At 45.8% G+C, this 23,637-nt stretch overlaps 1 protein-coding gene across 4 annotated transcripts in view; it reads right to left on the bottom strand.

Moving 5' to 3' along the window:
- Positions 1-16,437, bottom strand: part of IL10RB (interleukin 10 receptor subunit beta) — a 177,767-nt gene extending 161,330 nt beyond the window's left edge. For 2 of the 4 annotated variants that reach the window (XR_011194612.1, XM_069202456.1), the window contains exon 1: positions 16,152-16,329. Coding sequence is in view for 2 of the 4 variants with exons in the window: in XM_069202456.1 (XP_069058557.1) it covers positions 16,152-16,200 (49 nt within the window). In the remaining 2 variants the exon portion in view is untranslated. Of the gene's footprint in view, positions 1-16,151 lie in introns of all 4 variants that reach the window. The other 2 variants (XR_011194613.1, XM_069202455.1) reach the window with 2 other exon arrangements.
- Positions 16,438-23,637: the final 7,200 nt, after the last annotated feature.

Genomic DNA, 23,637 nt, shown 5'->3' with positions numbered 1-23,637 from the left:
AGGACGTTACCCAGAGTGCCCAGTGCCCCGGATTCCCAGAGGGGGGTGGCCTGGATTAGTCTGCTCTCCCAGCCCAGGGATATGTGTGTGGTGTGCCAACATCCAATGGTCACTGACGTAAGGCCGAGATTGTGAGTCGGGGGGGGGGTTGTGGGTGTGTGTGGGTGGTTGTGTGTGTCTGTGTGGGGGGGGACGAAGGGGGTTGAGGGGCCTCAAGCACCCTCCTGGATGTAGTAGTCGCCTATACATTCGATAGGGCGGTTCGTCCTGAGGTGCATGCATAGAGTAGATTATCATTGTCAGCTGCGTGGCCAAGTGGTATTTCTTTAAGTCAGGAAGGGCGATCCCTCCATCATACCACCCTCTGGTTAGCTTAGTCAGGGCTAGTCTAGCCGCTCCTCTACTTCACAAGAGGGTCTGGAGTTTATTGTCTATAACTTATAATAGTGTAGGGGGACCATGTATGGGGTATTGTGTAGGACATACAAAAAAACATGTTAATGCCATCATTTTGAAGTGGGTGGCTCTTCCCAACAGAGGCAGTGGCAGTGTTCTCCAATGCTAAATAACTATTTAGAGCCCAGTCAGGAGGAGGAGCAAGTTGTGGGTGTAGTAGCTGGTAGGGACTGCCATCACGTAAATGCCTAAGTATTTAAAACCATTGTTTTTTATTTCAGCCGGGCAGTCCCAAGGAGTCGGGGTGTGCTGCCCTTAAGGATGTAGATAACAGACTTTGTCCAGTTTATTGCATACCCACAATACTGTCCAAACAGGGATAATAGGTGCAGTGCAAAGGGTACAGGTGGAGGATGCCACAGCGCTCGCACATCAACACAAGTTTTTTTTTAACAGTGTCCATATACAGCAGTCTTTAAGCACATCCAACAATGGAAATACGATGGGTGCCAAACTGGCCGGGCACCTACCACCCAAGGTGTCCAAAAACCGCTGACTGAAGAACGGTCAGTGGTTACATAGACTATATGAACAAAAGGCCAGGGCACATCGAAGCAGGTTCTGTGTGGTTGATCCAAGTGGTCATTCAATCAGAGTCAAAGTCCAAAGAACAAGTGAAACTGGACATTTTTAGCAGATGAAAAGGTGTGGTCAATATTCAGGTCAAAGACCACATGTGTCACAAACAATCCAAAATACAGACAGCAGCCGACACGTGTTTTGTCTCCTAGACTTTGTCAAGGCTGTGGGATAGATATACAATATGTACATTATTGGTAAAATGGGACATTCACTTATTAAATAATAGGTTCATTACTCGGTCGAAGGAGGTGGAGGGCTTCATGACATACAATAGTATGTTGTCTGCGTAAAATGAGATTCTGTCCTCCCAATGTTCATCCCAATTTATCCCTTTGACAAGGGGGTCCATCCTCACCCACATCACTAGCGGCTTGAGAGCCAAACGCAAACAGCAGAGGAGAGAGTGGGCATCTCTGCCTTGTGCAGAGTTGAAGTGAAAATGTCCTCGACTATGTACCATTCAATAGGGATTCCGCTTGGGCCGACTGCCTTTGTCCGATTGCAGATTTCTAATGGGTCCCCCACAATATTTCCCCTGGAGTGAACTCTCTGTCTAAGGTCTTATCATCATCTGCTCTTAGAGTGGGGAGAGGGATGTCTGCTAATAGTTCACACAAGTCATCCTCTGTAGTAGTTACTCTGGGAGTAGAGTTTGGCGTAGTAGTCCGCAAAGGTCTCTGTTATCCCACTACTGTCACTAACTGAACTACCCAACTTTGTCCAGATAGTTCTGATCCAGCGATGTGCTGTGTCATGTCTGTCTAGCCAGGCCAGTAGTTGCCCAGTCTTATCTCCAGTTTCGTATAGTCGATGCTTAGACCCCTGCAGTGAGTTTCAGCTGCCTTCTGCCCACATCTCGGTATTCATGTTGCTTGAGTGTTAACTTGTGGATTGGTATCTACTTCCTGTTGGGCAGGGGGGGGGGGGGGGGGGGGAGTCTTTTCTAGCTGTAAGATCTCCCGTTCTAAGGTTTCCACCGGAGCTCATTTTTCTTTCTTTTGCTCCACTATCTCAGAGAGACCCATCCCTTTGATTACTGTTTTGTGTGCCTCCCACACCGGTTGTGCTGAGTCTACTGAGATGAAATTTCCACAAAATATTGATGGGTTGCTTTTGACAATTTTGTCAGCATTTTCAATACCTTAAGATACCATGGGTTTAGGAAAATCTGTCACTACATTCTCGGCCTGACAGGGGCCATAGACCGTCCACGGGGAGAGGGGGAGGTGGTCTGATATGCCACTTGCAAGGTGAAGGATCTCTACTCAAATCATTCTTGACCCTGCTCCTCATGTGAACAGTCCAGCACAAACTGCCAGGCCAGGTTCTCCTTGGATGGGAAACAAGCACCCTTGAACTGGTTTTGGGGTATCCCTTCTCATCAGCTAGGGCAGCTTGAATCACAGTGGCAAAGTGAGCATGAAACCCACATCTGGGCAAACCCTTCCCACTTAGGGTGACTATGGCAACACAAAAAGATGATCAATAATGTTCAGCACTCTGTCCGACCTTCACCCCCAATCACAGATCTGGGTGAAATCCACTGTGTTTTTTTCTCACCACCATATGGCTATGTCCAAACTGGGGTGGTATGGTGAGCAAACGAACGATGGATTTAACCCATATCTGTGACTGGGGGTGAGTGTTTGAAAAGTTTAAGCACTCCATCCATCATCCTTTTGTGCTGCTACTGGCTATCTGATGGCTCATTGACTAAAGATCCTTACTCTTGATTCTAAGGAGCTAAGTTCTAATTCGGGCTTTGGCAGTTTACTTCACATTGTGGGATTCTGGACAACTTACCTGAATTTCCCTTTTCCTAAAACTGTAAATTTGTGAGGAAATATTATGCAATTTTAAATGTGTGTCATGTTAAGTTGTTATCCAATTCAAAGGTGCAAATCCCTAATGGATGTTCATGTATTAAAGCACTTTTAACGCACAGGGCTTTTTTTGCTTCAATTCGAAGTTTGTGCTGTAGAAATACAAATAATTGATATATATAATAGATAGATATATAATACTACACAATAAGCATTTATACTTTTCAATGCAGAATTTGTTACTCCGTAAAATGTAAGGAGTATACAGGTCCGTCTACAGCTTCATGGCAAAGGGGGACAGTACAAAAGTAGAGTCATTTTTAAGGACCACGTAAATAATCTAATGTAGGGAATATCGGGTACCAACACATACACAGAAACAAGACAATGAAGAAAGAGAAATATACATTTAAATAGTGAATAGAAAGCACAGTGAGTGGTATGAAAACAGAATTAAATACTGGCTCTGAATACCCTACGGAAATAATTGAAGGCCGTTTGTCAAGGAAGTGGTATACAGAATTGAAATTTTACTTGAGCAGAGAAAGGTACGTGGGCAGAGAAAGGGCCACAAAGAACAGCCACAGTGGTTGTGACTCAATTGTACCTGAAGCTGTGGATTATGTGTTTTTAGGTTTGAGAGCGCACGCACTCTGGCCTGTTGCAATCTATCTGTGGGCTTTTAACCAACCCCACTGCACGTCCATGACTATCACTCGTTCGTGGACTTGGCTTTCAAAAATCATTTGTTATCATTGGTAAATGCTTTACGTTTGTCCCTCCTTGGGGCAGTTTTGTTACTGCCTTGGCCATCGACTCTGTTACATGGATAATTGCACTTTTGCCGATACGTTTGACTGCCAGCAAACTTTTTTTTTCCTTTTGTGTCTCGCCTTTGCGCTCATGGCGGGCGTGGCACTTTGAATTGGCTTGCCTATGTCAACTGTTTTACTTTTCATCCTATGTGGCAAGAAAAGTCTAGTTAGGAATTTACAACGCTAGCAATTCTAACTAGAGGAAAGCGAGACCCATTGCGATGCAAATGCTTGTTTTTATTGTTTCCATTTAACTACCAGTTGACTATCAAACAAAACTGGTAATGCTTTTTTGATTCAATTCTTGGGCTAGGAATGTAAGCAATGTTGCACACTTTCTACTTGCTATAAGTAAGCCTCCTACAAGTAGAAAATGTCTTGCTGAGAGCATTTTCAGTTCCGTCTCCTGCTGATATGTCAACTAACTTTTCTAGAGGAGGTCTGCCATTTCGGGCGATTCCTTCATGTTACACTGATGAAAGAACAATGAAATAACCTACAATTCCATGCCTTAGGTGGTACAGGAGTATCAATATTCTCATACTGAAGTAGACTCTCTATTTAAAATGTGTATCATTTAGCCTAATAGTCTAACCAAAACCACTGCAGACCGACAATGTGTCCAGTTTCTAAGGAGAAGAAAGGGGCCAAAACATATAAACATCTCAGTTCTTCCGATAAGGCGGATGTCATAACATATCGCGTCTCACATGCGTGGTGGTTAACAAGGCTACCAATTGTGCTCATGGGATTGTGGAAGCCATCAATGTAACCAAACACAGTGATCACGGAAGCACTCTGGTGTGCAGGGGATGGATTGGAGAGAAGGACCCAGGTTTAAAAAATAAAAATAAAAAAAAAACACAAAGGCTGGTAAAATTAGCAATACCATGGGTAAAGTAAACATTTGGGCATGAACGATTTTTTGTACCCAGTTTTCACTTTGTGCCCATTACAGAGCGTGTACAAATGGCAATCACTGGTCAGTCAGGGATAACATTACTTTTGTTTGCATGAAAGAAGCATTTATGGTGCAAAGCTGAACACGTTACAAAGGTTTTCCAGAAATCCCAGTGTAAATCACAAGCAGAATTGTAAGACAATTGCAAATGTACTACTGTAAAACTATAACTGGCATCATGTATATAAAAATGGTATTCCATTTATATGGAATTATATGATTATTGTTTTGAAAAAGACAACTGAGGAGCATTATTTAGTTTCTGTTTTTGGGCAAAGGTAATCATTTAAAATTAATCATATCTGTCTCCTGCGGCCGATTGTTCAGTGCTTTCCATTAAGCTGCTTACAATACAAAAAAAAATAATAATGACATATTCATAATTGTCTGCGTCACAAAAATACATTCCCATTAACTTCGGGATGCCCTGTGGCCACGTTGTGAGCTTATCGGCTAACATCACCGATGTCCTGGAAATTAGTTAATGATTTTACAAAAACAGCCACAGAACAACTTTAATAAGATGAGGTAAATACAACCACACCTTATTCCTGGAATAACTCAGTTGTAAAGTCTAAAATGAATATTTCAACCCTTCCCTTTTGCTATCAATGATAAACCAAGGTTGGCAGCAGCAGCAAATTGATAAGAATATATTCTATAGACTTTTCCAAACAAGCTCATTTTTTACTTACAAAAAAAAAACTGAAGGTAACGAGGCAAGCCAGACACGAAGACGCTGCATCACTTGAGGCAATATATATTTTTAAAAATAAGGAAACAGAGAGACTTGGTGGCTAAAATCTTTCCAGGGTTAGACACATTTTTCTCCCCAAGTAATTTTTAGGCCTGGCCGAGAGGCTGTCTTGCCAGCTTCGTTTTTATCCCCCAGCACATAATAAAAATACATACATTACGTATATACACAGGGCGTTTGGGCCAGCCCCCTCATCCACTGGTTTATTTCAGGTGTCATTCACATTTTGCTTCCAGTCACCACAGTATAAAGGGTGGGGGCAATGAGTCAGTCCCCTTCATCCATTGGCTGCCGTGCACTGAGAATGGCGGCATTTTGCCTGATGATTTGTGCAAGGTCAACTGAAAAGGGGCGCACTTTAAATGTTTTTGTCTATCTGTTTGTATACTGCATGTTTAAAAAAAAAACCTTCATGATTGTCAAGACCAATCCTATTGACTTTACCGTTCCTTGTTTTAATGATTCATTACCAACCCATAGCGATTCCTGTTTGCTATACATGCATACAGGTGTTGGCAGATTAAAACAATTAAAATGATGTAAGATTATGATTTTGGACCCTGTGGAATTAAATACAATACTACGACAGAAACAACTTAAACAAACATTTAAAAAATACTGTAAACACATTCTCAAAGTCACCCTCCTACGATCAAGCACTATGCATATTTGGATGAAAAAGTTAAACAAATTAACCAAAACTACACAAACACACAACCAAGCACGCCCACGCCCCGAACACCCCCTACGTCGGTCCTTTTTGCGCACGATTTTACTCATTCCTTCCAGGTCCAAGCGGCAGGAGCACGCACCAAGGAGTCAGCCGTAACAAACTGATGAATGGAATGAACTAGTAAGAATGGCGCATGTGGTACTCCCATCGTGTCAAAACCTAACTGTACCGTTTCATTTTTTATTATTATTCTTTTAAACCCTGTGGCTATTTAAACATTCGCTTTGAAATACTTCTATTCCCCTGCTGGGAAGCGCAGAGTTATAAACTAGGGATTCTGGAATAACATGGCTGTCGGTGGCCGCAGAACCAGAGATTAGCCCATCCTTCATTAATACATGTAATGCGAGATGGTAAGCAGTACAACCAGCGACGAAGTCGCTGCAACATCCTAAAGAAAGTCCGCCTAGCAAGATGGCGGCGCTAAGGGTTCGAGCAGAACGACTTGTTTGACAACATTCTCTACCCTGGGGGACTACAAAAGAATAATCCAAACAAATTCATCCGGAGTTTGTTTTTAATCGCACTTTTAGAGTCATTGCAAGTATTTTCGTGCCTGGCCCAGGTTGAAGAATAACTGCTTGTATGGTGCTAGCTCTCCCCTGCTGGCGGTACCTAACACTGACTGCTTGCTCTAGTGTTACCCTAGCAGCAGCAATGTTGGCCAACCTTGGGAACCATGCACCACCTTTAAGTATAGTGTTGGTGACGTTTGAGATGCTGGATGGCGGCTACTCATTGGAGGCCATCATTGACGATATATTGACAAACAATAATGAAACAGGTTAGGCCCCACCAAGCAATAGAATTTGTGTAATGTAACATAAACGATAAACAAACACTTAAGGAACACTGTCTTGAACCAACTCCGAATTCACCAATGATGCACACTATAAAAACAGAAACAGAAAATGTACACTGTTTGCACTATAAATATCACAGCACATGCATTCACCTGCACACTTCACTAGTCCCTGCGGCCTCAAACATGCTTGGTTCTACATAGAACCTTTCAAAGAAAAACACACATTTATGTCCATGTTACGCCAAATGCAAAAACGAGGGCTGGCAAAGCCTAAAGGTTTGACTAGGTTATAAGTGACAATGGGGGTCATTCCGACCCTGGCGGTCCATGACCGCCAGGGCCGGGGACCGCGGAAGCACCGCCAACAGGTTGGCGGTGCTTCCAGGGCCATTCTGACCGCCGCGGTCAGAAAAGGGCAACCGGCGGTTTCCCGCCGGTTTACCCCTGGCCCAAGGAATCCGCCATGGCGGCGCTGCTTGCGGCGCTGCTTGCAGCACCGCCATGGGGATTCCGACCCCCTTCCCGCCAGCCTGTTCCTGGCGGTTTACACCGCCAGGAAGAGGCTGGCGGGAACGGGTGTTGTGGGGCCCCTGGGGGCCCCTGCAGTGCCCATGCCACTGGCATGGGCACTGCAGGGGTCCCCTAACAGGGCCCCATTAGGATTTTCAGTGTCTGCAAAGCAGACACTGAAAATCGCGACGGGTGCCACTGCACCCGTCGCACACCAGCAAATCCGCCGGCTCCATTCAGAGCCGGCTTCATCGTTGCTGGGGCCGGAATGACCCCCAATGTTTCTTCAATGACTGGCAAGTTTGTGTGTGGGTTTGGATGGGCCGGTGATAGGGTGAACGTGGAACTGCGCCAGTGCTGAATGTAAGAGTAAAGGCTTAATAAATGAATATCTGCACAGAGAGGTAAAGGGGGGCTAGTGCTGCCGGGGGGCTAGGAGTAGCTGAGAACTGAGCACTTACAGGCGCAGTTATTGGCAGCAACAGATGGCTATTTTAATGATTATAAGTAGCATGCACCAGTAGCATGCACCGCAGAGTAGGCCCCAACGCCACCACATAGCTTGGCTCAAACGCCCCCCACCCCCGCCCCAGTTTATAAATGTCGATAACTTGATTTTAGACCTCAGAAATCACATTTAATCAATAAATGCGATTCCCAAAACACTGTCAACCCAGTGGTTAACACATTTGATGACTGGGTTTTTTTCGTTCTCAAATTACACCTACTATTTCCTGAGAAACCCTTTTGTTTGGGGATGACTCATGAGAAACCGTGTTTTCCACGAAACACTGTAAGAAACCAAACTGAGCAACAAAAACGTATGTATAATGTTTCTGGAACCAGCATAATTCAGAATGTGAAATGTTTGGATAAGGATTTCTCGAAAAGCGATAAATAAATATGTGCACTGTTAATCCTTCAGAAACCACCACGTCTACCTCACGCCGGCGTCTTTATAAGAGGCATCAACTACCATAAGGAGGCAAAAAGGAAGCAGCAGTCACAGAAATGTATGCACTGAACTGATCGCACAACTTTTCTTGCACTCATAGATTTTTCACCAAATACAGAGAAGAAATTGAGGCACCCGTATCGTTTTTAGGTCTCTCCTACTAGACAGCTCCTAGCTGTTTGTAGGCAAAAGCCTCTTCTGAACCATAACAAACTTACAGCGGGCATCCTGCCTGACTATTGCTTATGATTGGTTGGCTTTGCTGTCACTCTCAGCTGCGTGCTTCACATTCAACAACTTACCTTCCTCTTCTTGTGTATGTCCCTGCCCTGGAGCCACGCCTCTTTACCATTCTTTTGATTGGCTAACTTGTATTCTGCCACTGCTCACATTTAGGGAACTACTACCCTCTTGTTTTTAAGTACTCCTTCAGTGTGCATGAGTTTATTTTTAGGTCTCTCCTTCGCTTCTCCCCCCTTCAAATACCTGCCCACGTGCTGCCCTCTTCCTAGTGCACTGTTTTCCCCTCCTTTATCCCCTCTCCCCCACCTGGCTCTACTTTTATGTTTATGTAATCGATTCTGCCCACTCCCCATTGCTTCCTTCCGCCTGCTCCTCTGCTTTTTGCCCACTTCTCAGTGTCCTAACTGTCCTTTACATTTTTTCCCCATTTTTACATTTCCTGGAGGACCCAGCAGTTCCTACTTGCTGCTAGTCTGCTCCGCTGAAAGGGGCTTTAACGCAATTAAAAACAGTTTTTTTTAACCATGTGAAGTGGATGTTGCCATCGTTGATCGCTAATAAAATAAAAAAGGCATCAGTCATTCGGTATGTGTGCGTATGCCATCAAGCACGCATGCCTAATCAAAAACGCAGGCACCAGTAGCTTGACGATGTGTATACACTATGGGCACGTCATGACACATTTTTTCTTTTCTCTTATTTTTTTTTATGCTGTTCATCATCACCATAAAGCACTGGCAACGCCAATATATTTCAAAGGTGAGATCTTTTGGATTTAACAATGTTTGTTGCGTTAGGGAATGAAAGTTGTTTCAATCAGATGTACAAGGTAGGTGAAGCTCATAGTCCCACCAGACACTGTATGCAACCTGCTGCCTGATGACACAATGCCGGGTACTAGGTAGATCGCTCTCTTCGGTCACATATTTTAGTTTATTGAAACCACCGATTGTCATGTGGGATTTGTAATCAAACTTCTGCTTACATAAAGTGGAATGCTGTAAGAATCAGATATGTGCATGAAGATGGAAACCCACATGCTTCTACAATGTGAGAATGGTGCATAATAAGGCAAAGCCTGCCATGTTGCCTACAGCGGATGTATGATGGAACAACGCATGCGCCAACCACGCATGCCTGAACAACGCACGCGGAACAACCGCATTGTTTCCACAAATGCCTTACCACGCATGCCTTTACAACGATTTTTCATTATAAAGGCATGACTAGTAAAGGCATGTATGGAATGACATGTGTGGTTTTTGTATGTCATCCCCCCACCTGCCCTAAAAATAAAACTACCCCGACCCCCCCACCCGCCCCTAAAAACTACCCCAATACCCCCACCCACCCTGAGCCCTAAAACCTACCTCAACCCACCGACTCCCACCCCAAAAATAAAACTACTCCGCCCTAAAAAACAAAAAATTACCAAGAGCCCTTCACCCCCCCAAAACCTGCGCTAAATACAAAATTACCCCAACCTCATACCCCCACCCTAAAAAGCATAATACCACGACCCCCCATCCCGCCCCTTAAAAAAATAACCCAACCACCCCACCCCTAAAAACTACCCCAACCCTCTCCCAGCCCCACTTACCTGACCTAAATACAAAATTACCTTGACCCTCCCCCACCTGTCCTAAATACAAAATTATCCCCACCCATTAAAACCCGCCCTAAATACAAAATTACCCTGACCCCCACCCCTAAAAACACACCCCCTAGCCCCTAAAAACAAAATTACCCCGTCCCCCTACCCATAAAAACCCACAATACAAAATTACCCCTGCCCCCACCCCTAAAAACAAAAATTACCCCAACACACCGCTCCAAAAACAAAACTACCCCCCAGCCCCACTTAACTGACCACGCCCTTTCCCGATGCGGACTCCCTTTTTCTCTGCCTTAACCATGCATATGTGTTGTTCAGCACATGCATGGTTAAGGCAGAGAAAAAGGGAGTCGTTAACGCAAGCGTGGTTCCGCTTGTGGTAACAACATTGTGGTTCTAGCGTCGTTGTTGAGGATGTTTACCACCTACAGCACTCCATATTCATCCATATATGTGTTATCATCCCCTCTCTGGTCGCATGCATTGTCACTTTACTGCTTAGTGGCACTGGTTAAGAATAGAGGAAAAACATAGGACAGTGGTTCCCAGAAACCTGGACACATTTTTGCCTTTTAATAAGTAATAAACTGCCACACTTTGCAATGACTTTCCAGGTACTTCTAGCTTTTCCAAGACTCCTCACAATGTGAGCTGTAAAACCTGACTGTTCAGCCAAATTTTAGCATCCTCACACTACCTGTTGTGAGCATGCTCACCCTACCTGTTCACACCAGCTGCTTCCTACAAAGGATTTCCAGTAGTCTAATCTCTGATACATTCATTGTAACTTCTACCATGGGTGGCATTAGTAAGTAAGGTTGTGTCTTGGCATCTGGGAATATATTGTTCAACATACTGCAGTTCATCCTGCCACTAACATGCAAGTGTATTTTGGACTAAACTAGACTGTGCAAGGTCAGGGATCTCAGCGACAATTTTCTGAAATGTGTCACTCCTACGCCCATGTTTGCACATTGGTTTACAGGGCCGACAGTTGAAAGATGTTTGGATTCTCCACCCTTCCAGGTTAAAGGACACCCACACAAAAGAATTTGGCTCACAGAACATTTTTATCTACCATCTCATTAGAGCAATAATATGGGCAGGAACATGTTGACTTCCTCATAGTTTGGAAATATTTAACTTTTATTATAATCGTACACACATGGGGACAAGTCCAACTGTAGGTGGTGTTAGTTCCCACAGATCTAATACCTTTGTTTTCATCAAAGTGACATCAATCAATCAGCATTTTTAAAGTGTGCTACTCACCTGAAGGGTCTCAAGGCGCTGTGGGGTAGGTCCTCAAGATTCATTCGATGAGCCAGGTCTTAAGGTCCTTCCTGGATTGAGGTAGCAATGGCGACTGCCTGTGGTGGAGAGGCAAGGTGTTCCAAAATTCTTCTGCAAGGTAGGTGAACAATCTCCCTCCAGCCAAGGACTTCCTTATGCGGGGTATGGTGGTGAGCGACTGCTGGGAGGAGCAGAGAGGTCTGGCAGGGGAGTAAAAGGTGATGTGGTGCTTGAGGTAGCTGGGTTCAAGGTTGTGGAGGGCCCTGTAAGCGTGTACGAGGAGCTTGAAGTTGATCTTCTTCTCCACGGGGAGCCAGTGGAGATCTCTCAGGTGTTCTATAATGTGTTCCTGGCAGTGGATGTTCAGGATCAGTCTGGTGGAGGAGTTCTGGATTTGTTGAAGCTTGCTCAGGTTCTTCTTGGTGGTTCCGGCATAGAGGGCGTTGCTGTAGTCAAGTCTGCTTGTGATCAGGACACGTGTCACGGTCTTGCGGCAGCTGATTGGGATCCATCTGAATATCTTTCTGAGGAGTCCGGGTGTGGAAACAGGTGGAAGTGATGGAGTTGACCTGTCTTGTCATGGTGAGTGCTGAGTTGAGGACGATGCCGAGGTTGCATGCGTGGTCTGTTGGGGAGGGGGAGAGAGGGGTGTCTGCCAAGTGTGGAGGGCCACCAGCAGTCGTCCCAGGCTGAGGAGGGTTCCAGAGTGAGGATCTCTGTCTTTTCCGAGTTTAGCTTAAGGCAGCTCTCCTTCATCCAGGCAGCGACTGCTTCCATCCCGTCTTGGAAGTTCTTCTCGGCCGTTGTGGGGTTTTCGGTCAGGGAGATGATCAGCTGGGTGTCATCAGCATAGGAGATGATGTCCAAGCCGTAGTTTCTGGCAACTGGGGCGAGCCAGGCCATGTAGATGTTGAACAGTGTTGGACTCAACGAGGAACCTCGGGGTACTCCGCAGCTGATCTTTGTAGGTTCTGACAGGTTTGGTGGGAGTATGACTCTGCGTTCTGCCTGTCAGGAAGGACTGTATCCACCGAAGGGCCTTGCAGCCTATGCCTGCTGCGTGGAGTCTTGCACATAGGGTGCAGTGGGACACTGTGTCGAAGGTGGCCGATAGGTCCAGTAGGATGAGGCTGCTGTTTGGCCGCAGAGAGAGTGGATGTCATCTGTGGCGGCGGGCGAGCAGGGTGGTCTTGATGCTGTGGTTGGTTCTGAATTCTGATTGGGAGATGTCCAGGATGTTGTTGTCCTCTATGTGTTGGCACAGCTGAGCGTTGATTGCCTTTTTGGAGACCTTGGCTGGGAAAGGCAGCAGCGAGATGGGGCGGTAATTCTTGAGATCTGTGGGGTTGGCTGTGGGTTTCTTCAAGAGCGGGCGAATCTTGGCATGCTTCCAGTCCTCTGGGAAAGTGGTCGGCTCTATGGATCAGTTGATGGTCTTGGGGAGCTCAGGTACAAACAAGGCACCCGTAACATTCACACCAGTACCATCATTAGGGCACTCATTTAACATTTTACGAGCTGCCCCATTTCTCAAGGTTGTGGCCCACATTGGTAATCCTCTTTATTAGTGTGGGAATCTGGCCCTATGATAAAGCTTTTCACCATGTGGGTGGGCGAGGGTTTTTTTCCTCTTAACATGAAGAATGCTTGAGACAACCAGCCTACAGGATCTCCATGTAGAGTTTAAGAGCTGTGTAGGTGTAAAGACTTGCCATCACTGACTCAGCCTCCGAACAGGTACCCAGAAGAGATACTAAGGGCCTGATTACGAGGCTGGCGGTCTAAAGACTGGCAGCCTTTTGGTGGTAGCCCGACTGCCACATTACGAGGTTGGCAGGCAGACCCAACAACCTACTACCGTCCCCACCAGTATCTTAGATACCCACGGGCTGATTGCAGTGCAGGTTGTAATCAGCAAGGGCGGTGCTAACTCAGTGCCATTCTGCTGCTTACAAACTTGTTCTCTGCCAGCCTTTCCATGGTGGTTCCACCCATGCCCCACACACAGAGATTTTTCAGGAACCCAGAAGAACGCAAAGAGTGGCAGCAGGACTCTAGCTTTCTGCTCAACAAGCTGGAGGTCAAACTTGGGCTTCATCCTCATATTCAAACAAACACCATCAGTGTTTGGAAGGCGACAGGAGCAAATCTTATGAGCAGACCTTACTAAGAAGGTGATCTCTTCTTTGCTCTGGGTTTCCCAATCCAAGATGGTGCAGTCTCTTTCTGTGATGTCAGTTCCTTTATGAAGCATATATAAAGGAGGCTTTATCAGAGGAAGATGTGTTATTTTTCTTTTCATATTCACCCTGTTGCTACCGTTTTTGTCCCCGATTTTTGCTTCAAGCAAGTTGAATCGTTTGCCTTTTAGGGTCTGCGCTTTGCATAACCTGGTCTTTCTCTTCTTCCCAATTACAAAATAAGTGCACTGTCTTGCTGATTTATTTAATGCTACTTTCATCTTCAATCAAGAATTACCAGATTTCTAGTTTTTCCCCCCTTTTTGGGGGTTTTCCTGCACATATATTATGCTGTGCAGGGTGGCACTGGGAGGAGTCAGCCTTTCTTTTGGCAATCCAGAACAGAATTAAACAGATCTCGGCATCCAGTCACCATAACCTTGTCCTTGATAACAACCATTACGCTGTTTTCAAGCACACTCAACGTTAGCAGATATTGAACCTGAAGCACAAGACGAAACGTTGATTTTTAAAGGATCACAAAATAAAGACCATATGGGGTATCCATTATATAGTATGTGGATGATACCCAATTGGTTTTTACCCTCTCGCATACTCAACACTAGCTCCTAGACTCTTGGCTCCTATCTAGAGAAAGAAGCCTCCTGGATGATGGCTTATTAAAGAGATAAAACCAAGCCTATGACTCTTGGTAATTCAGTGAATCCTCACATCAGTTTCGGCTGGCCGATCTGCCTGGGCACCCCCCCATCCCCAAGACAGCTACTTAAAAAACTCGGGTCTGATTGGATAACTGTCTCACCGTGACCACCCAGGTCATTAAGCTTACAGCTACCTGTCATGGTAGCAGCAGGAGATTCAGAAAAAATCTGCACTTTCTGCCTCCTTCGTCTAAAAGAATTGTGGTCCAGGCTCTTTTTCTTTCTCGCCTGGACTTCGGCAATTCTTTGAACACCAAATGCAGTAATTAGGAAATTGCAGGTAGTGCAGAATTGCGCTGCTGGAATTCTTTACAATATTCCAAGGCACGAGTCTGCCCAGCAAGCCCTAACTTCTCTGCAATGGCTCCCGGTGGCTAAAAGAATTACATTTAAGGCCCTCTGTATAGTCCACAGAGCTCTACGTGACAGAGGTCCTGTGATCTCCTGACAACAGGTTGTTCCTCATACCCCAGAAGAAATCTTAGCTGGACAGATGCCTACTTGGTCATGACACCTGCCATTAAAAAGGCCAAAAGTGGCGGCCGACCTTTCAGGTTCAATGCGCCCAAGCTTGGAACGCTCTATCTTTCTCCCTACGTTAGACTAAGAAGTACTTCCTTTCTGTAAACTGCTAAAAAGTGCTAAAAATAACTGGCTGTTCGGTGCCTACGGTCCTGCTCGCTCCACACTGAAAAGCACTGGGACACCTTTGGGTAGCTATGCGCTTTACAAGTGCGCATAGAAGTGGGAAGAGTGGTATTCAAACTCCGGGACCAGATGCACGAGCTGGGTGACAGTACTCATAAGTCGCTCACATAACTGCATCATGTCGTTTATTCCTCACCAAGCCAACGGAGTCAAAGTCCACACATTCTTTTCTTTCTAATTCGAGGGGATTTTCTACAATGTCATCATGAGACCAATGGTCATCAGATGACCTTTTCTACCCTTGGCATTCATGTAAATAGCACGCTTAAAAACTGAAAAATGATATTTCTTTTTGGTCACAGAAAGTTTCCCAATATCATGATGACAATGCAAAATAAATTAAAGAAATGTCTTCATTAATTACGTTTCATCGCTGTTCAACAGGTATGCCCAGAAGCAAGGAAATGGTTTCAGATATAAATAACATGGAAGGGCAGGGTTGGGCGGCAGTGTTCTCTGTAGGGCTGGTGCCGTGTTGTTGAAAAAAATGTGTAAAAGGCACAGGACTGAACAGATTTTTGTATGTCAATTAGAGGTGACCCCCCTTCCCTCAGGCTCAGAAGAGCAGATATTCTACAGAACTAGGACTAATAATAAATAACAGTTATAACATCAGGAAGCCCAGAAACACACAACAGTTTGCATTGTGATGGAAAGTCAGCATCTGAGCTGTTAGGAATGGCCGGGTTGCTTAACAACGAGCTCCGTGAGGTTTTTTTTAAGCAGTAAGTAACTTGCATGAACGCTTGCCGTCGGCATTCTTGCAGACTACGGTGCACCGCACCTTCCCCGCACCCCAGGATGCGCCCAGATCACTGCGACTCCAATCCCAGGCGCATAAACACAACACGTCTCAAACAGAAAGCGAAACCACGAGAACAATACGTAAACCTAACCCGGGCGCATCACCCGAAAATCAGGATCCCACAAGCGAGACGCTGATAAAGATCAACATGCTGGCCTGAGAGCAGGTTCCTGTTCGCAACAACGTACCTGCGAGTAAGAGGCAGGCCAGCAGAGGCCCGGCCAGGCGGGGTGACATGGCGACCACAGCGAGCCAGCCGCCCTCTTCCTGCCGCCATGGGCTCCTCTCCCGCCGCTGCACCGCCACCCGCCCTCGCCGTCTCCGACCCGCCGCTCGCGGCCTCCGCTGTCCACGCGGGTGCGGGAATCAGAAATGAAACTATTGACAGGGATGGGAGGAGCCCGCTCGGAGCCGCACGCGCTGCACCTGGGGTTCAGGAGGGAACAGCTCTTCCTCGGAAAGCCCTAGGCTTATAGTGAAGAGGGGTTGGACATGTTTATAACCGATTTTTCCGTCTCCTTTGTTATTTGAGCGTGACTTTCACGTTTTTCGTGTTATGGCGTGTTTTCTTTTATGTTTGTTTTACAGTTCAACTGCAAAAAAAAAAAAAAAAAAGACCAAGTACTCCCCACCAAACATGAAAACTAAAACCAGATGCTGAATGTATTACTACAATAAGTCCAATCCATTGAAACCACTGCTTAATTTGAGCCGGTGGTTTCCGGTGCGGGGGGGTTGGGGGGGCTGTCACCTATTTTTGAGGGCCGACCGTTATTTTTCTGCAGCAGGCATTTATAGTGAGCAGAAGACACATTTGCGGAAGACAGAGGAAGAGAAAACCGAGATAGCGTCACAAATGGAGAAAGCAGAAATCTGAAAGAGTGAGCTGAAGGGGCAGGGAGTGGATGTAAACAGATTAAGGGGGCCCGAGATGGCTTTAGGACTAGATGCCTCAGTATTCTTACTCGCACATTTAATTGCAGCCGCCACGTTTTTCGGGGGAGAGCTTTGGGCACCGGCACCTTTTTATTTACAAATTAAGCAGGAGTTGAAACTAGCCTAAATACGTGTAATCATTCCTGCCCAAGCTTTGGATTTTAGCAGAGACCTAAAGCTGATAGCGGAGAAGAAACAAGCCTCCGGTGGCCGCGCACAAAATCGTTTTCAGGCTAATTATGTCTCCTTTTCGCACTTAGCCTTGGCTGACACCTGCCTGGATGCAACAGTTTCGGTCCTGGATGTCTCTCTGGCCAGCAGCCGCACTGCTCTCTTATAGAGACTCTATTAAGTATTACCACCTCATCTGCCCTATGTACATATGTTCCAAAATGTAACCTCCATCGAACTCTTACTAATTGACAGAGGAGCGATGTGCGACCTTCTGGTTGATCTAGGGTGACCAGACGTCCCGGATTTCCCCGGACAGTCCCTGTTTTTAGAGAACTGTCATGGTGTCCCGACGCTTCTCTTAATTTTAAATAAATGTCCCTGTTTTTGGGACAAACGTCAGATCTTTAAATAAATGTCCCGGTTTTTGGGACAAAGGTCAGATCACCCAGGGAAGCATAAGTTAAAAACGCCTACAAAGTATGAAATAATTAAAGTAATTTATCTGTTACTGTCAGGCAGCACAGTCCCCTGTCTGCTCCCAGCAGAGAGGAGTGGGGATCAGAGACAGGTGGGTGGGGGCAGGTTGGGAGTGCAGGGTGGGAGGTCAAGCCATAGCTAATTTTATATATGTAGTCTTGTAAATGTGTGTGTGTAAGTGTATATATATATATATAATAATAATTACCACACACATGTATAGGTACAAATTCACAAAGCTACGCAGAAAAAAACGGGACAGGCCAGATATAAAAGTGAGTCTAAAGTCTTTGGTCCTTCTTTTATGACTGACCTGTCCCGGTTTTTGCTCCTCAAGATCTTGTCACCCTACCCTTGACTCATTCATTCTGTTGTAAGCGTTACTCACTGTTACACCACGGAAACAGAAGCGCAATGCTGGACTATTTGAAATAGTTTTTTCACGCGGGACGAAAGAGAGCTCTTTCTACCATTAAATTCTCTAAGGTCCACTATAATTTAAAGGGTGCACGTGTAACAAAAAAAAAATCACAGGGAGAAAAACGTTCAGACGTCACACTTTGGAGTCAAGCAGCCATCTTCTCTAGGAAGCAGGACTACGGAAAAGATGGAAGGTGGCTTGGCACCTGAGGGATGCGCAGGAGGCATACATTTTAGATTTGCTCTTCAAGACCTTCGCACGTACCTTTGCTTCGGTATGCAGTTGAAGTTTCCCTTTCTCTCGGACACTTGTCTGCCACCCAGTGCTTAATTTGAGAAGGTGTTTTCCGGGCGCGGAGCACCGGCACTTATTTTTAAGGGCTGGCACTCAGTTTTCTGCATCAGGCAGTTAAAGCAAGCAAACGACTCGTATGGGAAAAGCGAGGAAGAGAAAAACGAATACGCGTCCCAGGGGGAGAAAGCTGCAAGAGTGAGCTGAAGGGGCAGGAGTGGCTGTAAATGGTTAACAGAGGCCCGAGATGTCTTTAGGATTACGCTGCTTCAGTATTCAGTGCTCGCACTTTTAAATGCAGCAGCCATGTGTTTCAGAGAAGGGTTTTGGGCACTGGTACCTTTTTATTTACAAATTAAGCACCCTTGCCCCAGTTCTTACAAACTGAGCCCTGCCACCTGCCTCAGACAGTGTTACACCTTGTCAAGTGAAGTGATAAAATATAAGAAGGGCATTTCATATAAATTATGTTTCCTGTTGTAACTCCCGCTCCACACACAGAAAAGTGAACTGACATCATCCTTACTTCCGTTTGCCAATGCCACCCCCATCGACGCTATACTTAACCGTTAACCTATAATGTAATGGCCTGTGGGAATGCAACAGGAAGAGGAAGGACGGAAAACCAGGACTGGGACAAGAAAGATTAGGACTGGAAACGAATTTTGCTCCAATCCAATCTGTCCAAAGTGCAAAGAAAGAAGCACAAACTAAAGAGAAGGCTTTTTCAAGCACTATCGTCCACGCTCAGACAAAAAGCTGGACGATTTTCAGTTTAATAGAAATTAATACATTTTGAGTACAGTAGTACGGGGCGGAATATGAGCGGTACGAGTTAGATCGAAATATAGATGGATAGATGCAAAATGTACTATCGGCCATTGCATCTGCTTCGGAGGAGAAAGCGAGAGTGTGGCAATTTGCAAGAGGAGGCTCGTTGTGTCTGCACTCGTAGTACGATGCAGGAACACAGTGCTTAATTTGTGCTTTTTGTTTCCGGTGCTGAGCACCGGCACTTATTCGTGAGGGCCGGGGCTTATTCTTCTGCCTCAAGCATTTGCTGCGAGCAAAAGACGTAAGAAGGGAAAACTAAAAAGCGTCATAAAGGGAGAAAGTAGAAAGTTGCAGGATGAGCTGAAGGGGCAGGGGTGGCCGTAAATGGACTGAAGAGGCCCGAGATGGCTTCAGGATTACGATGCCTCAGTATTCAGTGCTGGCAGATTTAATTACAGCAGCCTCGTGTTTAAGAGAAGGGCTTTGAGCACCGGCACCTCTTTATTGACAAATTAAGCACTGCAGGAACATATTTCATATCTAGAGATATCAGAGTACTGGGGAACAGAAACCAGTCAACGCTTGTCACTTCTCGAAAAATATCAGTCAGAATTCAAGGCCACTGCATTTCCCTGCATCGCGGCCACACTGGGAGACATAAGCCTTTTGCACAAGGCCCCACAGTCCAGTTAACAGCAGTAAACCTGTGGCCCACCCTTGGCTGGGCTGAACCCGTAGGTGGTCCACTCGGAAAATGTGTGCGGTATTACATCTAACCTCGGAATACAGTTAAGAAATAAATAACTTAAAGATAAACATAAAGTTTGCTTGAAAAGATAAGTCTCAGCCGAAGGGTTTTGTTGTAACCAAGAAAGGCACTCGGTTTTACTCCCTTCCATCGAGGGCAGAGCAGGGCGTCCACTCGGTTGGAGAAATGGCTTTAAACGAAGGAATCTGCCTCTCAGGTCGTGTAGCACACCTGTAAATTGATAATCCAGAAGCTGAATATAGGAAGATAAATCTATCACACCCTCTGGAAAAGAGAACTGGCAATCACATTTTTCCCTGATTTATGGGCAACACTGACAGGACCACCAGTTCTTGAAAACTTCAAAAGTAGGCACAAAGGAACGGCAGGGAGAACAAAACCATGGTCCCAGCCGCACTCTCAGTGTTGCAGGAGATTGGGACTCGTTTCCATTGCAAGGGATGACCATGGTACCACCACCACACAACTGTATGGTCATCCTAAAAACAAAGTTCATCTACCACATCCACTTCCTGAAGAGTGTTGGGGTAATCGTGAAGTGGGGCTGACAAAAAGGAGAGTCCCAAAACATGTTCCCTTTGGAAAAACATGACAGCAGTATTGCATGAAGCTATCCCATCAGGCTATCAATTTGTGATACAAAATTGCATATGGAAAAGAGGAGGCCGCTCACCCATCATATTTAAGGAACCAATACATCTTAACAAAGCTGAAGAAGTTTTCCATGCTCCTTGTGGGCCACATGTGATGCCTTCTTTGTCAGATGCATCCGTACCCCAACCTTTTCCAGTAATGTTCCCCTCTATTTATGGACCACTACCTATGCAATAGGATATACCCATACACCTTTCTAAACACGATTTCAAACCTTCTTACATTATATTCAAACCTATTCATCGTTGGTGGCCTGAATATATGTTTGGCAAAACTAATATGCCCCACCCCGGAACCTCAGAGTAAGGTTACATCAGATCATCCCCAGACTCACACACATTGCAGGCCACATCTTAGATGTCTTTTTCCCAAATCCACACCTATTCGCATTCCAATGTTTTACTTCAGTCATATGGTCAGAGCACCACCTGGTGGCCTTCCAACACAAGACACTTCAACTCACCCCAGCTAAAGTCACCGTACCTGCTACTGCCTATCCACCCTGGGACAAACTGAATTTTGAGGACCTAGAAACCCAGCTTACCTTTAACACAGATATGTACACAACAAAGTCAGTTAAGCAACTCTACGGGTGGCTCCATGAAGCTTTTTATATCTTAATACCACTAAAACATATAAGAAAACAAGCTTCTAGGATTAATGCAGCATTAAAAAAGACAAAACAACATATTGCTAAGCTTCAGCGCACATGGCTCAAAACAACAACCTTGAATACGAAATACAGCTACGCAGACGTAATGGAATGTAGACGTGAACAGTCAAAAAGGCAAAAACAACTAATATTTAAGCAGAATACACAATGCAACTCTGGCATATAAAAATGATAAAATAACCACAGAATCTATAAGCCTAAATGCAGAGGAGGAACCCATCCCATCTCTTAAGCTTTTTCAAACAAAATACCAAACCATAACACAACCAAAGCAGACATGAAAGATTCTTATTTACCATACAATAAATCCACCAGCACCAACCCATTTTTACAAACCCCTCCAGGGATATGTTAACACAGCCTCTCCAGTCCTTCAAATAATTATCACAACTTCAGCCGCCACCCCAGTAAGAACACTGACCATCAACTCCTAAAAACAAGAAGGTTTTTCCAGAAGAATAAGAAAATACACATATACACCCATTAAAGAAAGCAATCCTGGACCCTCAAGACCCCAACAACTACATACATATTGCAAATGGACTATTCCTGGGCAAACTTAAAAACAGATTAACCTTCTCTCAGATGTCAAAATTCATTGAAGATAACTCCTGCTTTCTAACTTCCAAAAAGGATTCCACCCAGAAGGAGGCATTGAATCTGCCCTAATCACTATCTGGAAAGACCTTAAAAACACAGTAGGCCGGAATGGGGTTGCCGCCCTACTTATCTTGCGTGGACATCTGCCTTTGACACAGTAAACAATTTTCTATCTGTTGAGTCAAGAATTTTTTAATTCTATTAAGGACACAGAAGCAAGGATTATGCTTCCTGTAAGGAAATGCCTCCTTGGCATGGTTGCCCCCCTGACTTTTTGCCTTTGCTGATGCTATGTTTACAATTGAAAGTGTGCTGAGGCCTGCTAACCAGGCCCCAGCACCAGTGTTCTTTCCCTAACCTGTACTTTTGTATCCACAATTGGCAGACCCTGGCATCCAGATAAGTCCCTTGTAACTGGTACTTCTAGTACCAAGGGCCCTGATGCCAAGGAAGGTCTCTAAGGGCTGCAGCATGTCTTATGCCACCCTGGAGACCTCTCACTCAGCACAGACACCCTGCTTGCCAGCTTGTGTGTGCTAGTGAGGACAAAACGAGTAAGTCGACATGGCACTCCCCTCAGGGTGCCATGCCAGCCTCTCACTGCCTATGCAGTATAGGTAAGACACCCCTCTAGCAGGCCTTACAGCCCTAAGGCAGGGTGCACTATACCATAGGTGAGGGTACCAGTGCATGAGCATGGTACCCCTACAGTGTCTAAACAAAACCTTAGACATTGTAAGTGCAGGGTAGCCATAAGAGTATATGGTCTGGGAGTCTGTCAAACACGAACTCCACAGCACCATAATGGCTACACTGAAAACTGGGAAGTTTGGTATCAAACTTCTCAGCACAATAAATGCACACTGATGCCAGTGTACATTTTATTGCAAAATACACCCCAGAGGGCACCTTAGAGGTGCCCCCTGAAACTTAACCGACTGTCTGTGTAGGCTGACTAGTTCCAGCAGCCTGCCACACCAGAGACATGTTGCTGGCCCCATGGGGAGAGTGCCTTTGTCACTCTGAGGCCAGTAACAAAGCCTGCACTGGGTGGAGATGCTAACACCTCCCCCAGGCAGGAGCTGTGACACCTGGCGGTGAGCCTCAAAGGCTCACCCCTTTGTCACAGCCCAGCAGGGCACTCCAGCTTAGTGGAGTTGCCCGCCCCCTCCGGCCACGGCCCCCACTTTTGGCGGCAAGGCTGGAGGGAACAAAGAAAGCAACAAGGAGGAGTCACTGGCCAGTCAGGACAGCCCCTAAGGTGTCCTGAGCTGAAGTGACTCTAACTTTTAGAAATCCTCCATCTTGCAGATGGAGGATTCCCCCAATAGGGTTAGGATTGTGACCCCCTCCCCTTGGGAGGAGGCACAAAGAGGGTGTACCCACCCTCAGGGCTAGTAGCCATTGGCTACTAACCCCCCAGACCTAAACACGCCCTTAAATTTAGTATTTAAGGGCTACCCTGAACCCTAGAAAATTAGATTCCTGCAACTACAAGAAGAAGGACTGCCTAGCTGAAAACCCCTGCAGAGGAAGACCAGAAGACGACAACTGCCTTGGCTCCAGAAACTCACCGGCCTGTCTCCTGCCTTCCAAAGATCCTGCTCCAGCGACGCCTTCCAAAGGGACCAGCGACCTCGACATCCTCTGAGGACTGCCCCTGCTTCGAAAAGACAAGAAACTCCCGAGGACAGCGGACCTGCTCCAAGAAAAGCTGCAACTTTGTTTCCAGCAGCTTTAAAGAACCCTGCAAGCTCCCCGCAAGAAGCGTGAGACTTGCAACACTGCACCCGGCGACCCCGACTCGGCTGGTGGCGATCCAACACCTCAGGAGGGACCCCAGGACTACTCTAAGACTGTGAGTACAAAAACCTGTCCCCCCTGAGCCCCCCACAGCGCCGCCTG

The sequence above is a fragment of the Pleurodeles waltl genome, chromosome 8 (genome assembly GCF_031143425.1).
Source record: "Pleurodeles waltl isolate 20211129_DDA chromosome 8, aPleWal1.hap1.20221129, whole genome shotgun sequence".
In the NCBI taxonomy this organism is placed as follows: Eukaryota; Metazoa; Chordata; class Amphibia; order Caudata; family Salamandridae; genus Pleurodeles; species Pleurodeles waltl.
Note: the sequence above shows the minus strand (reverse complement) of the source record. Positions and strands in the feature narration are given on the sequence as shown.